Below are 27,518 nucleotides of genomic sequence, written 5' to 3' on the forward strand. Positions count from 1 at the left end.
TTAGGTGTGCTCTGATAGATACAGTTACTATTTCTCTCTATTGCTATATGATATTTTAGTCTTATTTTTGCTTGCAAAACATATTGACGAAGTTTGACCGGAAGAACGTTGAACATTCTATAGATGAGAATGTTTTAGTCGTTAAACAGATTTCTTTTCGCAACGTAAACAATATCTGCGTAATTTCATACTTGATGATAACAACATATCGATGATTATTGTTAGTTTAATCATTTAATTAAATTTAAGTAATTATTAATGTTAGTCTCTTCTTTTTTAATGTATGATTTCTTTAGAGATTTCTTCGTTTGCTAACAAGCTTGCATTATAGATGAAGTTTGATCGGAGAAATAACATAATTAAAGAAGTTGCGAATTAAGTGAATTTGCTTTGATGTAGGTGAGAACGTGGTAGATAAACCGGTTAAGAAATAGAATATTTAAGAACATATTTATTAAATTAAAGAGACTTGTTTTCATAGAAAGATACTGCGTTGTAATACATTTAAATGATTCGATAACTAAGCTGATTATTTTAAGATTTATTTCGTAATTATCATTTTTACTTTTAATTAACTTTTATTTTCTCATTTAAGATAATTATGCATATAGCAACAATTTTCTATTGATATTTTAAATATGCGATATTTAATTTCACTTTATGCTATTATGAAAATTACTATATCTGTAATGAAAATATCCTGCAGGAGATAAAAACAATTTTATACTAATAAGACTTATATTTATATTAACATTCTAGTACTCTAAATCATTTCTTTTTAAATTTGTGTTTTGTCAAGTAAAAAATCTCGTTTTATCATAACATATATATATTTTTGCATACGAGTATACAAATATACGACTAACAAAACTTGTTTTTTTTACATTAATATTCCAATCTAAACGAAACTCTAATAAAATAGTCAGAGATTCTTCAAACTTCTTTTGTATAAAACCAAAAGGTTTGCTTTTTGGTATATTTCTATACTAATAAACGCCTATATACTAATATTTTATAATAAAATAAACGAATAAAATGATCCAAAATTTTTTAAAGTTGTCTTTTTGCTAATCAGGAAAACTCGCTGTTTCACCGTATCTTTATATTAACAAATGTATATTATGTAAGATCGATAAAGGCGAACGACGCTTTGAATTGGAATCAAAGATAAAGCGTTTACGTCACTTTCCATATTTCTCAATGAAAAATTTATTTGGTTAATTACGTATATATTACGTATATTATGTACGTCATATGTATATTATGTACATTAATATTCTATTCTAAGTCAAATTCAAATAAAGTACTCCAAAGTTACTCAGTTTTCGTTTATGCAAACCAGGAAAATTTATTTTATTGCATTTTTTGTATCATCTTTGTAAAAGTGTAACTGATGTATATGTACACGTACATATACACATGTATAAATAGTTAGGTTGATAGGGTACATTGCAGGAATCTAGCAAGAATGAATATATCTCTACTTTAAGGTGTAATTGATTAAAACTACATCGAAGTTGCGAAATTATCCACCGTAAGGAACGGGCTAATAACAAGGACTTTCTCTTATTCATACGAAAGCTCATTGGTATGCTTACGCAGAACAAATGCCGAGCCTTTGGAATGGCGAACAGTGTGCCGTAATATTAACGAATAATTACTGAGATCACGGCTTGTTAATGACCTAACGGAACTGTATTGCTTAATTTTGTTGTTTCCACATTCAATGGAGAGAAGCATTATTTCAGACAAAAATGTTGAAGAATATTCGCGAAAGATAAAAATTAAAGTCCTGTAGTTTAAACTGTGAAGTTTATTAATATTGTTAATTGAGACGAAATTACGTATTATGTTACGTACGTATTGCAGTACATTCTTTAAAGATAAAATATGCTTCGCAAATACAATTCTGTTTATTAATATATCCATAATTCCGTGCTGTGCATGCAAATATAGGAATAATAATTGTTGATCCAAGAACAATGAATTGATAAATAGGAATTATAAAGAAACAAATATATGATAAATAAATAAATAATAACGCGTGTTCCAGAAACATAATTTTAAGCAAATTGGAAGTCAGTAAACTAATCAAACGGATGTGAAGTGAGATAATACCTAGCTTGTTTTAGGACAAAACATAGTTTTTCTTACCAAATTTTCCTTTGAAAACAGCGTTATTAAGTAATATATAATTTGAAATTATTAAAAGCATATAAAATTTTAAAATGCATATATGTACAATAATTATAATTATATTTTAGCAAATTTCGTTTCAACTAAAATTGTCTATAATTTTCTCTAATTGTCTATAATTGTCTATAATTGTCTATAATTTTACCTTAAATTAATTAAAAAGTCCTCATAAGAAACATAATAATAATATAAGATTTTAGTTTTATTGATATTTTGTCAGTGAGAAATATCTTACCATTTTAAGAACTACATATAAAAGTAGCATTTTGTGTAATTAGTTTATGATATATGTATATTCAGTAATCGAATAAACGGTGACATAGCCTTTTCAATAAGTTCTGAAAGACCAGAATCAATTGCTTTGAGTCGAAATTGGATGCTGAAACATATAACAGATAATTTTGCTTCACCGAGTCTCTCAGTTTTCTGTACATATTGATTTTATATTTCTATACTATACATATTTCTATAATAAATTTATAATTTGACCAACTTTTAAATAAATGTGTCGATTATCGATGATTTAATTTTAATTCTAAAAGGTTCTAAAATCACTTTCTATCTAATAACGATATTTATTAAACAATATGAATTACAAGAATTACGAGAATATTTCTTATACAGGGTGGTTGGTAACTGGTGGTCGTGAACTGGTGGTGGTAAAAGAAGTCGAAAATATAGAATAAAAATTATTCGTTTGAGGCTTTGTTTTCGAGAAAATCGACTTTGAATTTTCGCTCGGTACGCGTGCACTTTATCACGTCTCGTTATAACGGATCTCACTGTAGATTTTTAAAAAAATGAAAAAAAATTTTTTATTCTAAATTTTCTACTTCTTTTTTCACGTAGGATCACCCCCTTTCCGCTTGTACCACTAGTTACCAACCACCCTGTATAAAACTTTGCGATATTATTTAACAATTGCATTTTTATATAATAAAATTTTTCTTTCTGATTTTTTTTCTGAAAATATATTACATAAAATATTGCATCGTTTTTATCATAATAGCAATTGATATATGGAAATAATAAATTACACTAATTTAATTTATAAATTTCGAAATTAATATAATGGCTCACCTAAATCGTTAAGAAATACATTTATTTTTTAATTATTGTAATAATTGTATTTAAACGTTAAAAGTTCTGGGTGTAAATTTTTTTGTGATGTTCACTTGGCAAGTTTGTATTAAAAGATTTCTAAACTTAATAATCGTTTTTAGGATTAAGCGAATATCGCATATTTTGAGTAGATTATTTTTTCCAGGATTTTGGACATGGCTGGGAGAAGAGAAAGGTCGATAGTTCATCGATGTAATTGATGGTTTTCTTGGTTCTGGTATCAACATGGGTTTTACACATTTCCATGCTGTAGACAAATAACTGAGTCTTAACATAGCGCTCTATAAATTGATTAGGAATTTAATTACTCTGCCTGGTAGTTAGATGTCCGGTAGCTATCGTAAGAGCTTGCCAGTTATTAGCTCTATTCCTGATGCTTTCCCAGCACTGAGTGTGTTGATTAAGTCTTTGCTGTTCTTAATGTGGCCAATTTTGAAGTCGTAAATTCCCGTTATGATTAGATAATCGACGCCACAAAATGATCTATCCCCTTATTTCTGTTAGGATGATAGGGGTGGTTCGATTGAGTATACACTGAATTAACAGGTATATAAACAAATTACAGTTTATTCAAACAACTTGTTGATTAGAGAGGTATAAAGTGATAGAGTATTGTTAGGTTTCGATTGGTAGACAAGATTACAGTGTAGAGTACACGACGTAAGCTTATAAATGTATAACGACTGACTTTCTGTGAAGAGGAAAACTTGCGATGGCTGGGTCTAAGGACACGAAAAGAGCTGGTTTGTTAAGGACGAGTTTTCGTTTGGTTCATCCTGCAGTTGGTCTTATCGCGTTTATACAATTCGCGGTCCATAGTTTTGCCGCGAATGTCGACGCATGTCGTGTGTTATAAACCGAAAAATGTTCCGTACTTATTCGCCTGCTACATAAAACATTTTTCATTAATCTACTGAACGTTTGAGTACTCGCTGATTTACGCACTGGTTCTTTAGATGAGGCAAAGAGCGCGGCTTCGTTCTTACATACGTCCTTTGTCCTGTTAAGATAATGTAGAAGTGTTTGGGCAGCGCAAATCCTTTCATTTTCATAAGATGGCAACATTAACAATGGTTGATTTCGTATAGGTTTCAAAATTTTTGTTAAAGTTAGAATCTTTATCTCGAACGAAATCGCAATTCTCCTTTTGTCGAAATTTCATTCGAACGCACGTTGCCATGGGCACATTTGATAAAAGAGAAACATCGTCGCTGACTGCCCGTGAGAAGGAACTCGACGAATAACCTGCAAAATGTTTTCGGACAGGTTGTGAGTGTGCTTATTTTTAATAAACAGTTCAAAACTCTTTTGAACTCGAATCTAATCCTTGTTCTTGTATAGCAATTTTATTTATTTATTTATTTATTTATTTTGTACAGTTCGAAATTCTTTGTTCGTAAGTCTAATCTCCGAACTTCTGACTGTCGGAAAAAGAGCGAATGGGACGATTAAATGATCACCTGCTTGTATTAGGTTGTCCGAAAAGTTTCTTTCGTTTTATAAGGAAATAATAAACGCACAATGTTTGTTGTTTTATATTAGTTTATTGAATTATGCACGAATATAACAATAGAAATAGAACGAAATGGATCATACCTAATTCAATAAAATAATATAAAACAGAAATTGTTGCTCGTCTATTATCACCTTATGAAACGAAAGAAACTTTTCGAACAACCTAACACAAGAAACAGTTAAGAGTACCACTCTATTTGTACGATTCGATTCCTATACATCCCAAGCACAATAAAAAGCAAATTGAAAGGAAAAAACGTAAATAAGTTTACGCTTTTTCCTATCTCGATGTTCTTGTTTCTTCATTTTCTTCAGATTCTTCTGCAACCGATATAGCAGATTCTTCAACCAGCTCTGCTTTTCTTCCTCGCTCGAAAGAAAGCAACGTTTCCTTCTATTAAAATAATCTTTATTTTGTCTACAAATTCTATGTGACTTCGTTCATACAAAATGGAAGAATGAGACAAGCAGAGGTGCAGCGCTGAGAAGCGCTGTTTCAGACGCATCCTTTTTTTTACTGTAAACCTGTGGCATTAATTCAGCTCGAAGTGGAGCACTACCGAGTGGTCTCGAGGAAGAGGTACGAAATACAATACTGTTTTTTGAATGGTGGTGTCTCCACGTATTCTACGAGTTGCAGCAGGAATTGTATTTTGATATCCATGTACTGTGTAAAAAGATCTATCCGTTTCGTATGGTTTTTATAGCGTGCATATAAGAATGTCGTGGAGTGAGGGAAACCTTGAGTTCATCAATTTTTATTTGGAGAGCGTTGCAGTTCCATGTTATCAGTTTAAATTTGCCTATTGTTGGTTACTAGCCTGGTTCTATTAGGAATTCTACGACACATTGTTTGTTCCACAAATAAGGATATTTTGTTGAACAATTTCTCAGCCAATGCATTGAAATTGTTATTCATATCTTCGTTTTGTCCAACCTTTGAATTTTAGTAATGTCCATATATAATTTGTTAAAACTTATAAGTGGATAATTTATTGTGTGGCTGCTGTTTGTCGCCTTTCTATTCGGGGTATATGAATTATTTGTTTCTTTTTGAGGCCACGTTTTGGGCCTTTGCCTGGTTATCTCCGCGATTAGTTCTTCCCTTAGTTTATAGTCTCTACAATTAGTCGGATGAGCTTCTTTGCAGTTACTGCAAGTAAGTTTATCTAATCTGTTTACACAGTTTTTATAAGGCTGTTGTTTTGCACATTTTATGCATTTATATCCTTTATTTCAATAATTGCTTGTATGACATAGTAGTTCAATTTGTATTATTGTGTGAACCAACCACGGCATATTGAAGATTCCCGTGTTATTTTTAGCTGATTGAAGTTCTATCGAAAACATCGAAGAGGCCTGGGTAGTTCTTTTGCTGATTATATTACTCACGTGTAATACTGTATATCCATAGAACTGCAGTTCACGCTTGATTTGATGAATAGAGATGATGTAGTGCAAAGCTGCCTCGTATCTTCTTCCTTCTTCCGGTGCGGTAAATGTTCATAGATGACATTTAGATTTCTGTCTCTTGGTTAGTGGTTTTAACTCCTTAACCTACGATTTAGGTTCGAGAATTTTGGGCCGAAAACGTAAACAAACTATTGTATAGGGTGGTTGGTAACTGGTGGTACAAGCGGAAAGGGGGTGATTCTACGCGAAAAAAGAAGTCGAAAATATAGAATAAAAATTTTTTTTTAATTTTTTTAAAAATCTACAGTGAGATCCGTTATAACGAGACGTGATAAAGTGCACACGTATCGAGCGCAAATTCAAAGTCGATTTTTTCGAAAACAAAGCCTCAGACGAAAAATTTTTATTCTATATTTTCGACTACTTTCTCGCGTAGAATCCACCCCCCCCCCCTTTACGCTTGTATCATCAGTTACCAACCACCCTGTATGTGTCGGGTTGGTCGGTTTGGCGTTAGTCTTAGGGGCGCGTTGCGCATCTTCATTAGGACAAGCCATCGTTGTTGTTCAATGGAGATTATATTTACAATTATATGTACAAGTGTTGATTTAACAGGGTTTAACAATTTAACGTGGTAATTAAACACTCTTGATGTTAAAGACAATGTTCTTAGGTTCAATAACGAATCCACGGTCAACGGGAAAACTCTTTGTACAATAGAATATATTTTGAAACACAAAGTGACGTTAGCTGTGACGCTCGGTATCTTTCTGACTGACTGACAAGACGATGTGTGTAAACTCTCCAAGGTGATCACAAGAATAAAAGACTGATACGATCGCATTTGTCAATTGCATATTGACCAGGGATATCGACAAAATTTCAGGCGCCGTTACTAGGCAGACCCGCGTAGAGTCGACATTGCCCCTGCTCGGGGCTTGTTTGTTAATACAGCGTGTGTCCCTCAATATTGGTACTTTTTCTGTTGACCGTGGCTACGTTCGGCGACCAGTTGTGTCACCTCGAGCCCAAGCCCACTGTCACAAATCTCGGGCAAACATAATCAGACCGTATCACAACTACTACTTCTAACTTCTATTATTTAAGTACAGCTGTAATGAATAGTTTAGACCAAAGTATCGGGGATCTTCCCAAAATTCCAAAAGAAAGGCCCGATGTCCCTACATCTCCGACATATATATTTTCGATGTATTTGTTTAGAACTTCGATTAATGGGTAAATGACATCGACAAGGATGAATATCGAAGAAGGAAATGTGGTTGGTTCGTTAGTTGAGGGTGAACTGGTTTCGCCAGTGTTTGGACATGCGTCTTGCAAAGCATTGTATCCATTGATGACTAGCATATTGGAATCTATTAGCTATTTTTTGGATACTGGTGTTTGTGTAGATTTCGTAGGTAGGAAGTTTAGAACTAGTTCTTTATTAGTCATTTTCCTTTTCTTAGTCCTTTTCTCGGATGCTCCAGATATTATGGATATTTCTCTGTTCGTTACATTTCGATGTCGTTTATAGTGTGATTAATTTCTTGTAAGATATATTTATTTTTGCTATTTTCAAGAGATAGTTTTGTGGATTTTCCGTTTGGACATCTCTGTCCTACTCACGGTTATTCTTCAAGAAAGTATTCACTGGTTGAGATGTTCCACTATTACGTATCGTTACTTTCTATTTACTAACTACACAGGTGATGTTTATGTATATGTACTTACGTGTGTATGTATTTATATGTGTGTGCGCCTATATTTGTGCTCTCTCCGGAGGTAAATTAGGAACACACATAAAATCACTTATTTTCGTTAAATATTTAATATACAAACAGTTGAAGCGTTACAAAGCACTATATTCATATCATACAGATTTGTATAACCATTCACGTAAATCTAATGTTAGATTTTTTGTAGGTGAATTCTTTTGAAAATTGTAATTAAATCTCTGAATTATTAGGATATATAATATATCACAAACAAGAAGCACAAACCAAACATCGAAGAAATACACAGATATATGGCAATATAAAAGAATACGAAACAAAAAGTAATGAATTTTTAAATAAAATTACTTTAAAAATTCTATGTAAACACAAATCAAAGAAAAATGATGAAACAAATGTAACGTGAAACATGTCAAATGAAATACGATCCAAAAGTCTACAGAAATAGAAGTTCGAGAAAAATCAACGAAACGAAAATAAAATCAGCTTACAAAAAGCTTTTTGTAAATTTTTGTGATAATAAAATGTCTCGCGATGCATGAACATAAGAGATACACTTTCTATTTTTATCATGTTTGTATATTTAATATCACGGTATCTGATCTGATTGTGTACTCGTACGATTGTAAATAAATTGTCACAACTTTCTATTGTGACGACATACGAAATATTCTGTTCTGGTAGCAACCTAACACTTTCGCGACTGATAACGTAGCGACACGTCTTTTGACTTTTAATAAGTCGGAAGTGACTAACGTAGCACGTAAGAACGTACTTATCTCAATTGGTAATTATTTTCATTTGAATATTTTCTGTTGGTGTAAAGTGGTGGGTTCGATAATTCAATTCACGATACAAAAGCATTAATTTTCGATTCTTATATTTAATTTTATCTAGCTAAAAGTTATAAATATTATGGAGGTAAACTACTGTTATCGGTTTCACATTGCATTAAAATAATTTCGATTGGAAAATTTTATAATTATTTGCTGAAAGGACAAATATCTCTAAAAATAAGAAAGAGAGTAAGAGAAACAAATAGTTTTTGAGAAAGTAGGTAAAACTTACATTTAAAGGTCCTTATTTCTAAGCATATTGGGGGTCAGAAAAATGATGAGTTGAACCTCCTCTAATTTTATATAAGCTACATTGTACTTGAATCTTAATAAATTGCTAACATTAGGGCCAAGAGCTGACCAATTTGTTATAGAATGGTATACTAGAAAAATCTGTTAATAAATTTAGTAAAGATAAAAAATAATAACCTATGTATGTAATCTTTTATTTTACTCCCTTTCATAATCTACGAATATTGGAAGTAATGTCAAACTTCTGGATAAGATAATCTCAATGTCGTTGCATAAATCTTTAATGCAACAAAAATCGTCGATATAGGACTCAATTTTTAATTTGTGTTTAATTAAACTTGATTAATGAAATATTACTTTTAATTTATGATATTTCCAGTATTGTGCACTATAGTATCCATAGCATATTTAACAATTTAGTTAAAATTCTTCATGTACAATAGATCGTAAATTTTAATTATAAATGAAAAAATTAGAATATATTAAAACCTAAGACTTATGAAGCTTTAACTTATAAGAAGTTGAAAGAAGCTGACTTCTCTTATACTTCGGATAAATTTATGTAGGAAATGATATAAGAATCTTGGATTAATGCAGTATAAATATTGAATTTAAATATTATTGTAGATAAAATGCACAGTAAAAGTCCTGCTACTGCACTACAACGGGAAGAGTGATGAATTAAAGAAGTTAAAAAGGTTAAATATCAAATATCTATAAACAAACGCATCGGACAGCAGTCAGTCAGTGTGTATCTTTCGTAATTAGTAATTAGTCACGGCGTCTGTGAATGATTTCTGTAATCATTCATAGAGTCAAGTATCGTTTTAGTTAGTGAACAATCGTGAACAATCTCGTGCAGGTCTTTCAATTGCAAACAGCATCAACAAACATTCGCGCAGTAGCGTGTCGTTAACCATTCGTGGCGATCATTCGTACATCGCGTCGCAGCAGTCGTATCGTATCGTATAATCATTCGTAGCAATCATTCGTAAATCTCGTCTCAGCAGTCGCAGACAATTCGAAACATTCTCGTCGTTCCGAGAAGTACAATCCTTGGTATCAATGATTCATCATCGTGTATTCAGCCACTACTCTTCCTCAATCGATCAATAGCCCAAAGTTAATTCGGCGGTGTCATAAGTACAGTGTCATGGATATCAGACACACGCATACGCGCAAATAATATATGCGTAATAGTGACAAGAAGCTTTTTATATACAAATCAGAGTTTCTTTTATTCTCTATACGAGGTATTTGTGCCTGAAAATGCTTAATGAAAAATCTTTTTGTGCAACGTTAAATAAGACATTCAGCTGATGTATCTTGTATACAGGGTGGTTGGTAAATATAGAATAAAAATTTTTCCAAATGAGGCTTTGGTTTCGAGAAAATCGATTTTGAATTTTCGCTCGGTACGCGTGCACTTTATCACGTCTCGTTATAACGGATCTCACTGTAGATCGTTGTCTCGATGGAAAAATTAAAAGAAAAAAAAAATTTTTTTTAAATTAAAAAAAATTTGTATTCTATATTTTCGACTTCTTTTTTCGCATAGAATCACCTCCTTTGCGCTTGTACCACCAGTTACCAACTGTTACGTTTTGTTTGGCTCGTTTTGGTTGTGTTGTCGTTAATTTTTGAATTCAGATTAAATTGTAGCGTTGTCTGTCGTTTAATGCGATTGGCAATTAAACACCACGTTTCGGCTAACCTGCTACACGCAGAAGTACTGGCACCGGAGAGGATCAAAGTTGGTGAAAATAAATGTTCGCTTAATCCTATTATATTATTAGACAAATATTCTTCACAAAAAATGTTTATTTGTATTCTAATTGGATATTGACAGAATTGTCGTTGAAATTTCAAATACTCGAAGTTACAATCGTTCGCAATACGTTTTCACTCTTATTAATTACAAGATTTTAATTTGATAGATTTTCAATAATTTACAAATTGACAAATACAAACACGTCGATTAACAAAACTGACAAGAACTGGGAACTAATGAAACAAAGAACTAAAAGCTAAAGAACTAAAGGACTAAAGAACTTAAGAACTGAGAGCAAAAACTAAGAGCTAGAGGAACTAAGAGCTGAAAAGCTAAGGAACTAAAGAATTGAAAGGCAAAGGAACTGAGAAATTAAGAGCTAAAGGAATTTTTTTTTTTATTTATTTGTTGAAATTACAATCAATTCTCGCGTTGAGAATTTTCAGTAATTTTTCTGGCGTGGCGCAGTGACATGGCTGTTTATTTACAATAAGTTAATACTTATTATAGATAGGTATAATTTATAAGTATTATAAGTAAGTGCAAGTGCTTAATTTGGATAATTAAATGAATCTAACGTTTAGGTCTAGCGGGTAGTGCCTCTTCAGCCTGCGAATCTGGTCCGTCGTATCGAGTAGTCCAGTGATTAGGGGGTTTCGGTGTTTGTTGATTCTTTTGCTATATCTGTCGCTATATTTTGCTATTTCCTCTTTGACGGTGGGTATCTTGAGGTCGCGGTGTATTGTTTCATTGGTTACATACCAAGGTGCGTCAATTAGGGATCTTAGCGTTTTCGATTGAAAGCGTTGGAGTATTTCGATGTTGGAGTTACTTGCTGTTCCCCATAGTTGGATTCCGTAGGTCCAGACAGGTTTTATTACGGTCTTGTAGAGGGTAATTTTATTCTGTATGTTTAGTTAGGAGCGTCGGCCCGTGAGCCAATAGAGTTTTTTTAGTTTGTCCTTTAGTTGCTTCGTTTTATCTGAGATGTGTGTCTTCCACGTTAGTCTCCTGTCCAGGGTCATGCCCAGGTATCGGACTGTGTCCCTGCTAGGGATTGTTGCATTGTTGATGGTGACCTGGGGGCAGGTTTGTTTTCGGAGCGTGAAGGTTACATGTGAGGATTTCTTTTCGTTGACTTTGAAGCCCCATTTGTGAAACCACTTTTCCATGGAGTCGAGACTTCGCTGGAGAGTGGATGAGGCTATTACCGGGTCTGCGTGGGTAGCTAATAGCGCTGTGTCGTCTGCAAATGTCGCTATTGTTATATCGTTTGATATGGGTAGGTCGGCAGTGTAGATGGAGTACAGTAGGGGTCCGAGGACACTACCTTGGGGTATGCCGGCTTCTATTGGGAATGTTGCGGAAGTGGCGTCTAGGCATTTAACCATGAATTGTCTATTGGTTAGGTAAGATTTTAGGATGGAGTAGTAGGGGTGAGGTAGGATCTTTTTAATCTTGTATAGTAGCCCTTCATGCCATACTTTGTCGAATGCCTGTTGGATGTCTAGGAAAACCGCTGAGCAATATTTTTTCTTTTCAAGTGTTTGGCTGATCGTATGAGTTAAGCGGTGGATTTGCTCTACTGTAGAATGATGTTTTCGGAAGCCGAATTGGTGATCTGGGAGTGTTTTCAAGTTCTCTAGGAGTGGAAGGAGTCGGTTCGTGAGCATCTTCTCGAATAGTTTGGACAGGGTAGGTAAAAGACTGATTGGGCGATAGGAGCTGGTTTCGTATATCGGTTTACCGGGTTTAGGGATGAGGGTAATCAATGAGATTTTCCAGGCCTTAGGATAGTGTTCCAGGCGAAGGATAGCATTAAAAATCGATGTGATGAGTGCTATCCCTTTTGTGGGAAGTTCCTTGATTGCTTTATTGCTTATTAGGTCGTGTCCTGCTGCTTTCTTGGGGTTTAGGCGACTGATTGTTTCTATAGTCTCTGCAGAGGAGAAGGGTTCGATAGGAGGGGACATTTGGAAGGGGGTGTGCAGGTATTCGGTAACGTCCGCGGCGGCTTTGGGGGAATGGGGTTTGAATACTTTTGACAAGTGTTTGAGCTAAAGGAATTGAGAATTAATCGCTATGAACAAAGAAATTACTTGCCAAGAATTGGGGAACTGATCGCCAAGAACCAAGGAATTAATCACCAAGAACTGAGGAACTAATCACACAAAACTGAGGAATTAACTACTCTGAACTAAGGAATTATTTCTCTCTCTTCTATGTCGCTACGCTTATTTATACTTAGGTCTACCGTGGAGGGGTCGTCATGTGACGAGTTATTCCGTGGGGGTTGTGAGGCTCGAATTTGCTTTCTATACAAATTGTTAAAATTTATTTAAATTTCAAATTGGAACGCTCACTCGCGCTATTGGTAGTTTTAATCTACGTTACGGCGCGTGCGCAGCGCGGGTCGTGACACAACCACCCTGTATATGTATTTGCATATACATTTATGGACCTTTAAGTTTCCCACAAATTTACAGAAATCCGTAATTTAGTTCTGTCAGTCAAACATCCTGCTGCTCTTAATCGAATGAAAGTTGCGATTCTTTTAATTCCTAATAAACTGCTGCTAATTTTACAACGTCGAACACGTAAATTACGTTATTTGTTAAACCTTTGGTGTAAGAGATCGAGCGTCCTTCGTTAGATACCATGATGCTACGATATAACGAATGATCATTCATCGTGCTAGGATTCTCGGTAGCATAAGATCCCGTTGCACGGAGTATCGGTATATTGCTACTCTTATTTGCGATTCGAGATTTCAATTGACAGCTCTGAACCAAGAGAGAGCCCTGACCCGGGATAATAGATCGTATGTTGTTCAAAGAGTGAGGGATTGATTTAAATTTATACACACATTCGGTGAAGTAATGCCGAGTTATGCGACTGTTCTGTATGTTGTGCTTTGATCATCTTGTTAGACAGAATGAATCACTGCATTTTCTTGTTACTCTTAACAATTTTCGTATTTTTTGAAATTACAGAGAAATTGAAATATGTTATTTCAAATAAGTGAGATTAGTTATGTTTTTTGCTACTAAAGATCCAAAAATATATTTTATATAAATTTACTTACTTTTTTAACACTTGGGGAAGTAATAGCGCGTATACGCTTAACAGGCATACTGTATGGTAGATATTTTTTAATTGATTATTATTTATAGCTCAGCAACTGATCTTATTAAAATCAAGTTGAGCTTTTACACTCTTGGAAAAGTGTCGTAATTCAAAAAAAGTAGCAATTGTAAAATTTCCTTAATTACTTTTTACATTAATAGATTTCTTTTTTCATTCTTAATTATTTTAAATTTTTATCATTGTTATATTTTTTATAGAATTATTATTATCAATTATTATTAACAATAAAATAAGATAAGAATCATACAAATATAGCTAATTTAAATATAAGCGAATACTAATATAAATGAAAGGAGATATATATAAAATTCATTAAAAAATATATGCCTTGTAAAAAATCAAACAAATTAAGTTGGTATCAACGGAGCAATTTATTTTGAATTAAGTGCTACAAGTCGATTAGGTCTTCTTAAAATTACGTTATTTCTATACCGACTCCAGAACTTTTTTCATTTTTCTCTTTTTTTTTATGTATGTATGACTAATCGGAATGATTCTTCTCGCATCTTGTTGGACGCGTTCTCCCGTTGGTTGTACTAGAAAAAATTTTTCGATTTGATCATTGTAAATTATGTTTTTTTTTTTCAAAAACTAATATTTTTGTGAATCGATTTCCTGTGTGTTCATCGATTTCTTTGGAATGGTTTGACCAATAAAAATGATTCCTTTTGTATTTCACAGTGTATGTTCTTCCACTGTCTAGTTACAACATTCTTTTACATTTATAAGCTATTTTTCTATATTTATACCGTCGTAGAAATGCAATCTTTATGTTCATTAATTACTCAGGATTCGTTTGAGTTCTCAGAATGAAACCATTTACATCTTCTAGGTAGTCGTGTTAGGGAAGTGATACATTTACACTGTACATGAGAGTGTGTGTGTAAGGGTCAGAGGGCGTCCAGGTCTTAGTTGAGACAAAAGACTGCCGTTAGAAAATTCTGGATAATCGGTTGGCGACAAGCGTGCGTGCAAGACGTTCTTCAGAGTGTAATATAGATGTATAGCTGTTGTGTGTGAAATATAGTCAATTATTTGTATTTCCAAATCCTCGAATTTCCTTTACAAGTCGATCAATCGATCCCATTTGCAAAATTTCTCCAATTTGCTCATCGTTAACTAGCGTTATTGCAAGGAATTTGTTCTTTACCAATTTCATTTATGTGTGCTCAGTGAGCGTTCTGCAGTTGCTGAGCTGATATCGAGATGATTCTCAATATAGACTTCAACTCGTGTTTTCGTCGCAGAAAACATTGTTCTCCGGATTCGTTTTTGAGCGTAACTCTACTTTCGTTGCGATATGATATATGATAAGTTACTAATAAGTTATAGAAATATTCTTCTCTATCACTGTTCAAGGTATAATATTAATGGCAGAGTATAGGTTTACTGCTTATTCGTATACGGGGCTGGGCAATCCATACAATTATTTATTCATTAATGAGAACTAAAAATTGGAATAAATAATAAATAGATAGAAATAAATTATCGTCTTACTAATGACGATGAAAACGATATTACGTTGGTCCTGTAATATTGATCGCTTTATTAGAAAATGTGAAATAAAAGATTTTTTGCCAAAAAAATATTACTGACTTTGAAAAGCGCTAAAGCGTATGAAATAATTTCTACTTTTATTTGTATTTTATCTACGCGCATATGCAACAACGGTTAGATTGCTCATTTAGTTACTAAACAGCATACTAACTATATTGCAACCTTCTCGAGAGGCGGCGAAAAATTAAAAATATTATTAATATATGGTCCAATTCCATTTCTAATTGTATAACATTAGTAATTGTAATGATTGCATCTCAAATTAATAGTAACAAGCTTATTGTATGTGTAATAGCATTATCCTGTACACTATTAATACATTGAGCGTAATTTGTATCCGTACGGATACAAACCACGTTTCTCAATTTGGCCACTATTAAAACACGTTCTTGATGATTTTGTATTATAATAATATTATTTATTTATTATAATAATAATAATTTAACTCCTTAACCTACAACTACGGGCATAGCCCGTAGTACGATGATCGGGTCAAACGTAAATATTACGGGCATTCTCAAACGTAAATCGTAGGTTAAGGGGTTAAGCAATTAAAGTACATTTGTTGAAATTTGAATAATATACATGTCGGGTATGCTGGGTTAGCGTTAGTCTTTGGGGCGCGTTGCGTATCTTCATTAGGACAAGCCATCGTAGTTGTTCAATGGAGATTATATTTACAATTGTATGTACAAGTGTTGGTTTAACAGGGTTTAATAATTAATCGTGGTAATTAGACATTCTCAATGTAAAGACAATGTACTTAGATTCAACAACGAATCCACAGTCAACGGGGAAAACTCTTTCTTCAATAGAATATATTTTGAAACACAAAGTGACGTTAGCTGTGACGCTCGGTATCTTTCTGACTGACTGATAAGACGATGTGTGTAAACTCTCCAAGGTGATCACAAGAATAAAAGACTGATACGATCACATTTGTCAGTTGCATATTGACCAGGGTTATCGACAAAATTTCAGGCGCCGTTACTAGGCAGACTCGCGTAGAGTCGACATTGCCCCTGCCCGGGGCTTGTTTGTTAATACAGCGTGTGTCCCTCAATATTGGTACTTCTACTGTTAAATAAAAACGTTCATCCCGTGACCGTGGCTACGTTCGGCGACCAGTTGTGTCACCTTGACCCCAAGCCCACTGTCGCAAATCTCGGGCAAACATAATCAGATCGTATCACAACTACTACTTCTAAGTTCTATTATTTAATTACAGCTACAATAAATAGTTTAGTCCAAAGTATCGGGGATCTTCCCAAAATTCCAAAAGAAAGGCCCGATGTCCCTACATCTCCGACATATATATATAAATGTGTAGTTTCAATTTATTTAGTATGCTGTTTTGTAACTAAATGCGTAGTCTAACCGTTGTTGCATATGTGCGTAGATAAAATACAAATGAAATAAAAATTATTTCATACTTTTTAGCGCTTTTCGAAGTCTGTAATATTTTTTGGCAACAAATCTTTTATAATATCCTATTTAGGAAAAAATGTCTCGTAATTAAGAAACATATTACGAGTATTATGTAATTTCTTTCTAAATAAGAACCACTATATTTATGTATATTTGTCACATAATTCTTTAATTGATGCAAGCAATAATCTTGCAACTTATGGTATTACAATTTCAAAATATATGTAACTGAATCTATATACTTAATTTATAAATAAGCGACAGTTTTTATTTTTTTCTGTTTAATTATATCATAGTTTATTAATTTTACCTCTCAGCTGCAAAATGAGATTCGTTTACATATCTGATTTCACTCTCATTCATTTGCAACAAAGAGTAGAGCAACTGTTTTTATGTAATTTATTATTAGAAATTTTTCTATATACAGGTTATTTCATTTATCTTGACCATCTCAAATATCTCACTTATTTTTTACGATGGGAAGAGATATCAGAGGAAGAGAATATTCGATTCGAAGGGACAAAAGTGATAGGCAAAAAAATTTTTTTCAAGGTTACTACCTACCAAGGTTACTAAATGAGACTACATATTTTCATTACAATAGTCTTATAACTCATAAAAAAAACAAATTGGACGATGTGCAATATGTTGACCTTCGCGTGACTTTCAACGAGAAAATCATGAAATGTTTGAAAATCCTGAAATCATGAAAGATTTGTTGAAATCTCAATTTCATTGGAACAATGCATCGTATAATTGTCCTTGATGTTTATAAACAAAATGTTAGCCGATCGTTGAATATGATGTGTGCAAGAATTTGTTGGCCAGCGCAATTGTCGGACTTATGCTACTTGATACTTAAAAAAATAAAATCTATAATGATACACTCACAACACCAGAAAACATACACAGATGTACATCAATTACTACAGAAGTATTTAAAAATATAGAGAAATCATACATTTGCCACCTCCAAAATTGAGGTTAACGATGCACATTCTGAACACATTCTGAAATAAATATTTTTATTTTGCAGTGAAACATACAAATCTTAGCTTTTCCTTCTATTCATACAAACATAATTTTCCATACTATGTTTTTCTGATATAAATTATCATGTCAAATTTGAGGAATTTGTTTTTGATTTTTTTACAAAGATGTTCTTTATTTCCTAGAAAACTTTGATACTAAAGTTGAGATGAAGAAATGCTATAACAATAAAATACATACAGATAATAAGAAATAGATTGTATTTACAAAAAGAAATAAAAGAGATAAAGAATGTTATCACAACAGTGAATTGAATGGTTTATTATGAAAACTATAATTATGAATGTTCTTACTTATATATTTAAATACATGTAAACACGAATGTAAATTATTCTCATTTTGAATAATTTTAAAAATGGAAATAAATAATAGTATTAAGTTGCCCGGAAAGTTTCTTTCGTTTTTGTCGAATTACGTACGATCCATTTTGTTCTGTTGAGATAAACACCGCGACAATTCACAGACTTGGTTTCACGTTTGTATGAAGGTGTATTGTTGTAAAAAAAACGTTTGCGAAAGAAAGACACTTTCCGGACAACCTAATATGTAAAGTAATGATATATAAATAATATATGTAATAATAGAAATAATAACATAATAATAATAATATATAATAGTATATAAATAAATGAAAATAAATAAATAATAAATATTTAAAAATATTTGTTTAATATTTATAAGTGTAAATATTTGAAATCAGTACATGCAATTGCACTGAATGTTCTGTAAACGCGTGAAACAAAGTGAAAGGTACCAATCACGAAAAAAGAAGAAAAGGAAGAAAGAGAGAACGAAGGTAAAACGTGAGTAGCTTTTGAAAACAACATTCGCCAATTAGCTTTTGCTAGCAATTTATTTTAAAAAAGTACCTACTGCGATATAACAGCATAAAACCTTTAAAAAGGTCAGTTGTCATAAAATACGAGTATTATAGCTGATAATTCGAGAGAATATTTCAATCACTAGAATCGTTATATCTGTTGAAAAAGCACGAAAAATCTCGAGACTTCAGGCTCTTGCAGCAAAATGAAAGGTTACACTCTACTTGACAATATGGACTCGAAATCCAGGAAGGAATGCATATCAAGGTCGATCTCTCAAGCCACCCGCGGCTCTCTCTCATTATCGTTCAGTAAATCTGAAGTTAATTAGAGCTCAAGTGGAAAGCCATTTCGTTCTGTACGAACTAATCGAGTTCGAAGGAAAGATGTACATACATAAAAAATTCCTCTGGATGGGAAATGGATTGTGCATCCAAACCGCTATAAGAGTTACGAAAATAAAAGATACATATCATATATCTGATATGTATAAATGCACATTGAACGCTTTTGTCGATATTAGAAAAATGGTTAAAATTTTATATCATTTAATACATTCGAAAGTATTTGGAACTGTGTACATGTGTATACACTGTGCATAAACTAGTGTAGCAAACACTGTGTAAAGTATAATGGCTGTTTAATATATAAAGTATCTCGACTATGAGAATATGTCACTCTGTTGTGTACGGAAAATTAGGAAAAATCGGTTTACGAGTTTTTGACTCTGATGCACTTCTCTAAGAAATCTGAAGAGAATAATTTAATAATCTAAGCTACTAAAACTATAAAGACATTAATATAGTCACAGCAAAAACTAAGGCAATAATATAGAGAAATACAATTTTCCGAACCTCTAGAAAATCGATTTTTCAACTACAAATTTTGGAAACATTTATAGACATGTACGCCACTATGTACAACACCTCTGACTTTTTTAATAATTTTTCATTAAGTAGAGCAAAAGAAATGGACTTTAAACTGTAAATTGTGTTTTGCCCTATAACTACCGTTACTGTAAGGATAGCAGCTTGACACTTTCCGGAAAGCGTTTTCTTCGAGAGGTCTATTGAATGATATGCACCCAGATCAAATTGCTTTGGAGACAATTTTATCATGCTTATTCGGCTATATCCTTCGCGGTTACTTTTTTCCGTAGATCTTCACCCATCTGGAGAATAACGTTACGATGCTGGTGACAAGTCATTTTTGTCGCCGTGTACATACATTTGTTTTCTACTTTCAACTCTTTTAACTTTGAAGTTAACCTATTTTCAGGTAATCATATTATAAAAATTTGTACAATATAAATTAATCAAATTCATATACATCAAATATAATTATCTTTAATAATCAACAACTTAACCATTAAATTTTCCAACCAATCTAACACGTAATCAATATTTCATTCAACGAAGTCTACCTTAATGCAGTTTTATTTTGATTTTAATAACTACATTCAATCAATAATCAATGATCAAACATAAAAATAAATTAACAACCTAACTAATATCACTTTATGTATTACTAGTAAGTGAAATACCGCATCTTGATATTTTAAGATATTATGTTCTACTATAGTTTTTATTTCTACTTATAATACGTTGTTACAAATTTAAAGAATGATTTTCTTTAATTTACAGCTGTGATTTTAAAAAAGAACAACGAATTTAAATTCATACGATATATACAGGGTGGTTGGTAACTGGTGGTACAAGCGGAAAGGGGGTGATTCTACACGAAAAAAGAAGTCGAAAATATAAAATAAAAATTTTTCGTTTGAGGCTTTGTTTTCGAGAAAATCGACTTTGAATCCTCGTTCGGTACGCGTGCACTTTATCACGCCTCGTTACAACGGTTCTCACTGTAGATCGTTGTCTCGATGGAAAAATTAAAAAAAAAAATTAGAAAAAAATTTTATTCTATATTTTCGACTTCTTTTTTCGCGTAGAATCACCTCCTTTCCGCTTGTACCACCAATTACCAACCACCCTGTATAACAAACAAATGCAATCATACAGCGAGGAAGATTTCCATCAGTTTACTATTCGTGCGATCGCCTTGGAGAGTGACACATCGGGCAGTTTATACCGAGCGTCTCAGCAATCGTATTTTGTGCCGTAAATTATTATACGCGTAGTAAAGAGTTATCCCGTTGGCTGTGGATTCGTTGGAACCCAAGAACATTATTAATAGCGTTCATTAAACCTATTATTCGTAAAAACATATTATTCGTTAATCTTATTAGTCGTTAAACTTATTATTCGTCAAACTATTTATTCGTTAAACTTATTATTCGTAAAACATATTATTCGTTAATCTTATTATTCGTTAAACTTATTATTTGTAAAACATATTATTCGTCAAACTTATTATTCGTTAAAGTTATTATTCGTCAAACTATTTATTCGTTAAACATATTATTCGTCAAACTATTTATTCGTTAAACTTATTATTCGTAAAACATATTATTCCTTAATCTTATTATTCGTCAAACTATTTATTCGTTAAACTTATTATTCGTAAAACATATTATTCGTTAATCTTATTATTCGTTAAACTTATTATTTGTAAAACATATTATTCGTTAAATTTATTATTCGTAAAACATATTATTCGTCAAACTTATTATTCGTCAAACTTATTATTCGTCAAACTTATTATTCGTTAAACTTATTATTCGTTAAACTCAATATTCATTATACTTTGTAAAAGTTTTGTATATTCGTGCAAATATAATCTCTGCTTCGCAAAACGATGGCTAATTTAAACGAAGAATCGTTACGCGCCCTAAATTCTAATGTTAACCCGACGTATATACTAAAAATAGAGAATATGTAAGAAAAGTATTTGTACATCATTGTGTTCACTATAGCGCTCTCGTATCATATCGTATCATTTAGTAGTGCTTTCATATGATTATTATAAAACCATAAAAAAAGAGCTTCATTGAAAAATAAGAATTTGTGCCCTTACAAGCAATTAATTCCTTTTTCACAAATGTACCAACAAAGCTTCTCAATCAACCAAATACGTAATCAATACTTTAATTAATTTAACGGATTCCATCTTAACATCTTAAATTCTTTACAATGACCGAAAACTTTTTTTGCATGTATAGTAAAAAATTGGCGAAACTAATCAATGTAGGAATAAAAAAAAACACATTTTAGACAATTTTTATTTAAAAATACATCATGACATACACGGCGTTCGTAATAATTTTGATATCGGATGACTATGTGACATACTATATATAGGTAGTATGAGTAACATAACGTTTTAGTGAAAATTTCTAAAAGATAAACACCCAAAAGGTTATTATTTTATTAATTTAATTATTTCAAAAATGAGAAAATTATATAAAATGTATGTAATAGGTATAAACATTATTTACACTTGTAAGTCAGAACAAACAAACACACACGATATACAAATTTTACTATAATATAAAGATATATTTATACATATAGCAAAATAAAAAAAATTGTTTAAAGTAATATAGATCATAAATAATCTTTATAATAGTTCTTGAAAGTCTCTTCGAAACATAAACCTATCTTATCTTTACAACCATTGTTCTTCTGACCGGTGTTTGACAATTGACTAAAAATATTCATCATGAGGTACATGTGTTATCGCATGTCATCGGCGAGATATCGTATGACATACATACAAATATGCTATATTATCTGTTTCAAACGTGTTAATGCAATTCCATCCTGATATTGTTCGATAGGTAGAAACGAACAACACTCACCTTGCAATTATGGTAATTTGCATTGTAGAAAGTCAGTTCAGCGACAACACACCTCCTGTAATGTGGATAGATCGAAATTTGGTGCTTCTGGATACAGAACCTGTAGGAAGTGTGGTGACTAGAGCCCGTGCGGAAGACAACGAACAAGATCAGCTAACTTATGGCTTGGAACCTCTTGGACACAACTACAACGGAAATGACAGTCCGCAACCGCCGCTTCCTTTCTTCATCGACAATAGCACCGGCATTATCTACGTTAATGAAACGCTCAAAGGCAAAGTGAGTGTCACTTTTAATCCATCTTAATCATTTCCGTGTTTGTAAACACACTACCTTTTTTAGGCCCTTTTACTCTGCTTTCTTATATATGAACAGCCCATTTCATCCTAAGTAAATATTGTTTAATTATTGGATAAAATTTTACATCATTATTCGTAAATAGTGTTTTCTTGTTGTCATTGAAAATTTGGCAATTTAATTCGGCAAAGAATAACATTGCCCGTGAATAACAAATACAGTAATTTTGTAGATAAAATGTAATTTTGTTTGTAAAACGCTTTTTGCTTTCGACTTTAACTGACTTAACCGGCTTTGAATGTCGGTGAAATATAACGAATGAAACAATATTAATATTTCTTAATATTTTTTCAAATAATATTTAATTAATCTATTTGATTGATAAAAATAATCTAATTAATGCTTAAATATAAAAGTAGAAGATGTTGGCACGTACCGTTTCTGTAACAAATTTTATACCTGTTTGGATAATAAAAAATTAATATATTCCGTGTTTGGTGATTTTTTGCAAATTTTTGGAAATTTGGAATTAAATGAAAGAAAGTCTCAAATGATGAAAAATTAATGTTTCGTGAGTCCTTAGTAATATATGTATTATAGCCAGTATACACGGATAAAATTTATTTTACGTCAATAAGAATATTTAACCAGGAAAAATCCAAAAGTATATTGTATTGTATTTAAATCATATATATTTTAAACAGCATAATTCCTAAAAATCAATAGACTTTTAACTACAAAAAAAATCGTAGTGATGCCCTAATCTTATTCCCCAGATTTCAGCTGTCGCGACATCTTTTTATTTCTTGAAATTGAAAATCGTCTAAAAGTTATAAAGAACTTAACTTCAGCGTAACTTCAAAAAATGAATAAGAAATATCCACCGGTATTATTTTTGAAATATTTACAGCTAGCTATGAAACAAACTACACAGATGCCAGACTAAAATTAAAAAGATATATAATAATAAATACAATATTTAATTTCCAATAAAAAGTTTGAAATCACTAACCTTTTTTAAGATCTATGTGGTGTTAAGCAGAGGAAGAGAGATAAAACAGAGACTAATTATACAAATCAATAATTTATTTGACTATCATGTTTATATTTTTGTATTTTTATTACATTACTATTTTTGTCTATTTTATAAATTTATATTCTTTATTAATCAATTTTCCTAATGCAACTAGAGTTTATCTAATAGGTGCTCATTGATTTTCCTCTTTACTAGTGATTTTTCGTTCATACAGAGTGTCCTAAAAATTATGACAAAATCGGCAAGGGGTTCTACGCACAAAAATAAGTCGAATACAATGTTTTCCAACAAATCTAAATTTGGAAATTTATTCAATATTTATCACCACGGCTAATTATCGATTGAGTCGCGTAAGTAAACAGCAGCAAGTTATTTTACGCGTGAAAATAGAAAACAATTTTTTCGTTTAAGGCTTTATTATAAAGAAATTAGAGGTTGCACATGTTTAGTTAAGATTACATGTATCTGATACATGCGTGCTTGATAAACTTTCAAATAGAATTTTTTAAAAAACAAAGTGTTCTATGAAAAAATGTCTACATTTCCGACTTATTTCTTTATGTGGATAAAATAAAATAAAAATAATAAAATAAATAAAAAATAAAATCGTCGAATAAAATAGAATAATAAATAATAGGATAATAATAGGAGTTGGCGTTCAGATAAATGAATTCAATTGACAGAAGTTCAGATGACTAGATACTAAAATTTTGTTTCTATAAATGAAGTTTAGATGAATAAAGTTTTATTGTGATCGTATTTTTTATAATCATCGCCTAATCAGAAGTCATGGTATGGTACCACGCAATGTCATGGTGGTGCATTTAAGTGGTCAAGATCTCGTCGTTAGACGAGGGCAAAGTACGCACGGTCAGCTTTTTTTCCTGTCCGAGACGATGAGAACGTAACACAAGCTGCGTATGGTCGACATTGAGGGATTGAACGACGTTTCTTGTTTCTTCTTTCCAGGGAGGGCAGAACCTGTTCCTTTACGTGACCGTCTCCGACGGTCAGCTCACGACAAAGACCGAAGTCTACGTCACTATCAAGAACACTTCGGGTCCCAAGGAACCCGACTGGACCAGGTAGGTTCTTCGTCGAGGACAAAATTGTTTGCGCATCGATTGATGAACCGATTCCGATCTTCGATGTCACTCACGATCACTCACTCAGAACGTCGCTTCTATCCGCAGAAGTGATATAACAAACGAATCCTTCTATCGTTTGAAAACTTTGCTGTTTGATTTTTTATTCTTGGAATTTTTCTTTTTTTTTTTTCTTCTTTAAAAATAATCTTCAAAGTTGCATGAATTACACAAAATTTATTATTATTGACGATACTTTGGGACGAGTATGTTGTAGGGAGTTAGATTTTGTTTTAGAATTTTGAGTCTCTCAGAAAGGAGAATATTTTTAATATTTGTTTATGATCGTTGAGATTTTTGTTCTCGTTAATTTTGAATGTAGATTGAATCTCGATATATTTGCAGCAGTTCAAACGGTTATTCTACTTTAAGATTTCTATTTTTAGGCCATTTTCAGCGTCTTTTTTTGCAAAGAATTCATATAACGATCATCTCTGTCGATATTTTGGGCAATATCCAGAAATATTTTTAAAGAAAAGCGATACCTGGCAGTAATATAAACCTTCAAATGCATTCACTTTAAAAAGGAAATATTTTTATGATTTTCATAGTTTCGATCGTTCTGTATATCATTTTTTCATATATTTTCAGCCACTGATCCAGACATCCTTCAAACCTAAAACAGATTAACTGAGAATTTTACATGAGTTACGAAAATAAAATGTTCCTATTTATATTGTTGCCGCTGTAGATCCATCACGATTATTTGTCAAGTACACACATTACAAATTGAAAGATCAATTTTAGAGTGTAAACCTATTTTGAATTTATGTTACGCTATTTGTACTGGGTTGAATATTAGCAGTAATTATATTTCCGTTGAGAAATCCTTCATTAATTTGTATCGTATGCAGTATTACAGAATCTTTACATTCATTATTCGAGAAAACATCACGTTATTTTTGTAATGTATTCGAAGCCAGTTAATGGAATTTGTCGTAGAATTCGGTGTTAATGAAACAGTAATCGCTTCTTTTTCTTGGCCTGTCTACTTCTTCTCAGAAATAGCTAGATATGGTGTCCAAACAAAGTTGCAATTATCTTTAATTGCTACATAATTTTATCCTTTATGAACAGAATTGCATTTTTATTAATACTGAGGATAATATATTTCTTATGAAACGTTCATGACGATTTTCTAAAGTTTTCTCACAGTTCTTTGGAGGAGTTTTAAGATATTTATATTGGCAGTTACGGGAGCCTATTCTCGTACTAGATGTTTGTCGTCTTATTCTGACTAACACTATTCGATGATGCCAGTAATGCGTTTGCTTTTTATGTTGTACTGTAATATTGAACATACCGGCTTGAGAATATAGAATTCTAATGAAAATTTATAGCTATGTAACTAAGTCTACTTTGAATAATTTGACGAGAAAGCTATGACCAGTTATTAGAAAATATCGATTTCTAAGTGTACAAAATTTCAATAATTTATTGAAATGAATAATTATATAACATAGCAAGTCGGAAATACATAAAATTTTATAGATGTCTACTGTTAGATAGCAAGTTACAAAGATAGAAAAACATTTATTGATGTTGCTAAACGTATTTGTGTATGATGAAAAATGAGAATGGTTAAGATTATAAAATACAATTGTCTTTATTTCGTAAATTATACTCGTAATTTAAAGTATGAAATTTTCACACAGGCTATAGGTTCTAGTAATCAACATCAGTACCTAACTCTTACATATACAGGGTGGTTGATAACTGGTGGTACAAGCGGAAAGGGGGTGATTCTACGCGAAAAAAGAAATCGAAAATATAGAATAAAATTTTTTTTTTAATTTTTCCATCGAGACAACGATCTACAAGTGAAATCCGTTATAACAAGACGTGATAAAGTGCACGCGTACCGAGCGAAAATTCAAAGTCGATTTTCTCGAAATCAAAGCCTCGAACGAAAAATTGTTATTCTATATTTTTGACTTCTTTTTTCGCGTAGAACCACCCCCTTTCCGCTTGTACCACCAGTTACCAACCACCCTGTATATATCGTATGAATTTAAATTCGTTGTTCTTCTTTAAAATCACAGCTGTAAATTAAAGAAAATCATTCTTTAAATTTGTAACAACGTATTATAAGTGGAAACAAAAATTATAGTAGAACATAATATCTTAAAATATTTCAAATTGTGCAGAGTTCCTGCGTTATAATTTCCTGGGTTAAAGGAATTGTTGCAATGAGGATCAGCTCCATTTTCCAGTAATTCAATCCATTTTCCAAAATTTAATATAGTCAATTAATATTCCTAGAAATATAATTCTGCATTTTTGAATATAAAACCTACACAATTCTTTTCCTTCTAATAAATACAATTTAGATGCAGATCAGAGATGCACATCTTTATTGATCTTCTGACTATTACGTTATTAAATGATTAAAAACAATTATTTTAAAGTGAAATAATCGAAGAAAAAAATAATCTGATG

General features: G+C 32.0%; 2 protein-coding genes across 3 annotated transcripts in view; both read left to right on the top strand.

The window, feature by feature from the left end:
* The window catches only part of LOC117162475 (uncharacterized), a 417,893-nt gene that overhangs the window by 247,820 nt on the left and 142,555 nt on the right, over window positions 1-27,518 (top strand). The gene's annotated exons all lie outside the window — the stretch shown is intronic.
* The window catches only part of Cad96Ca (tyrosine kinase receptor Cad96Ca), a 75,851-nt gene that overhangs the window by 36,129 nt on the left and 12,204 nt on the right, over window positions 1-27,518 (top strand). For both annotated transcript variants that reach the window (XM_076617656.1, XM_033341360.2), the window contains exons 2-3: window positions 22,630-22,880; window positions 24,904-25,019. In XM_076617656.1, the coding sequence (XP_076473771.1) occupies window positions 22,630-22,880; window positions 24,904-25,019 (367 nt within the window). The remainder of the gene's footprint in view (window positions 1-22,629; window positions 22,881-24,903; window positions 25,020-27,518) is intronic.

This window comes from Bombus vancouverensis, chromosome 1 (genome assembly GCF_051014615.1).
Source record: "Bombus vancouverensis nearcticus chromosome 1, iyBomVanc1_principal, whole genome shotgun sequence".
Taxonomy (NCBI): domain Eukaryota; kingdom Metazoa; phylum Arthropoda; class Insecta; order Hymenoptera; family Apidae; genus Bombus; species Bombus vancouverensis.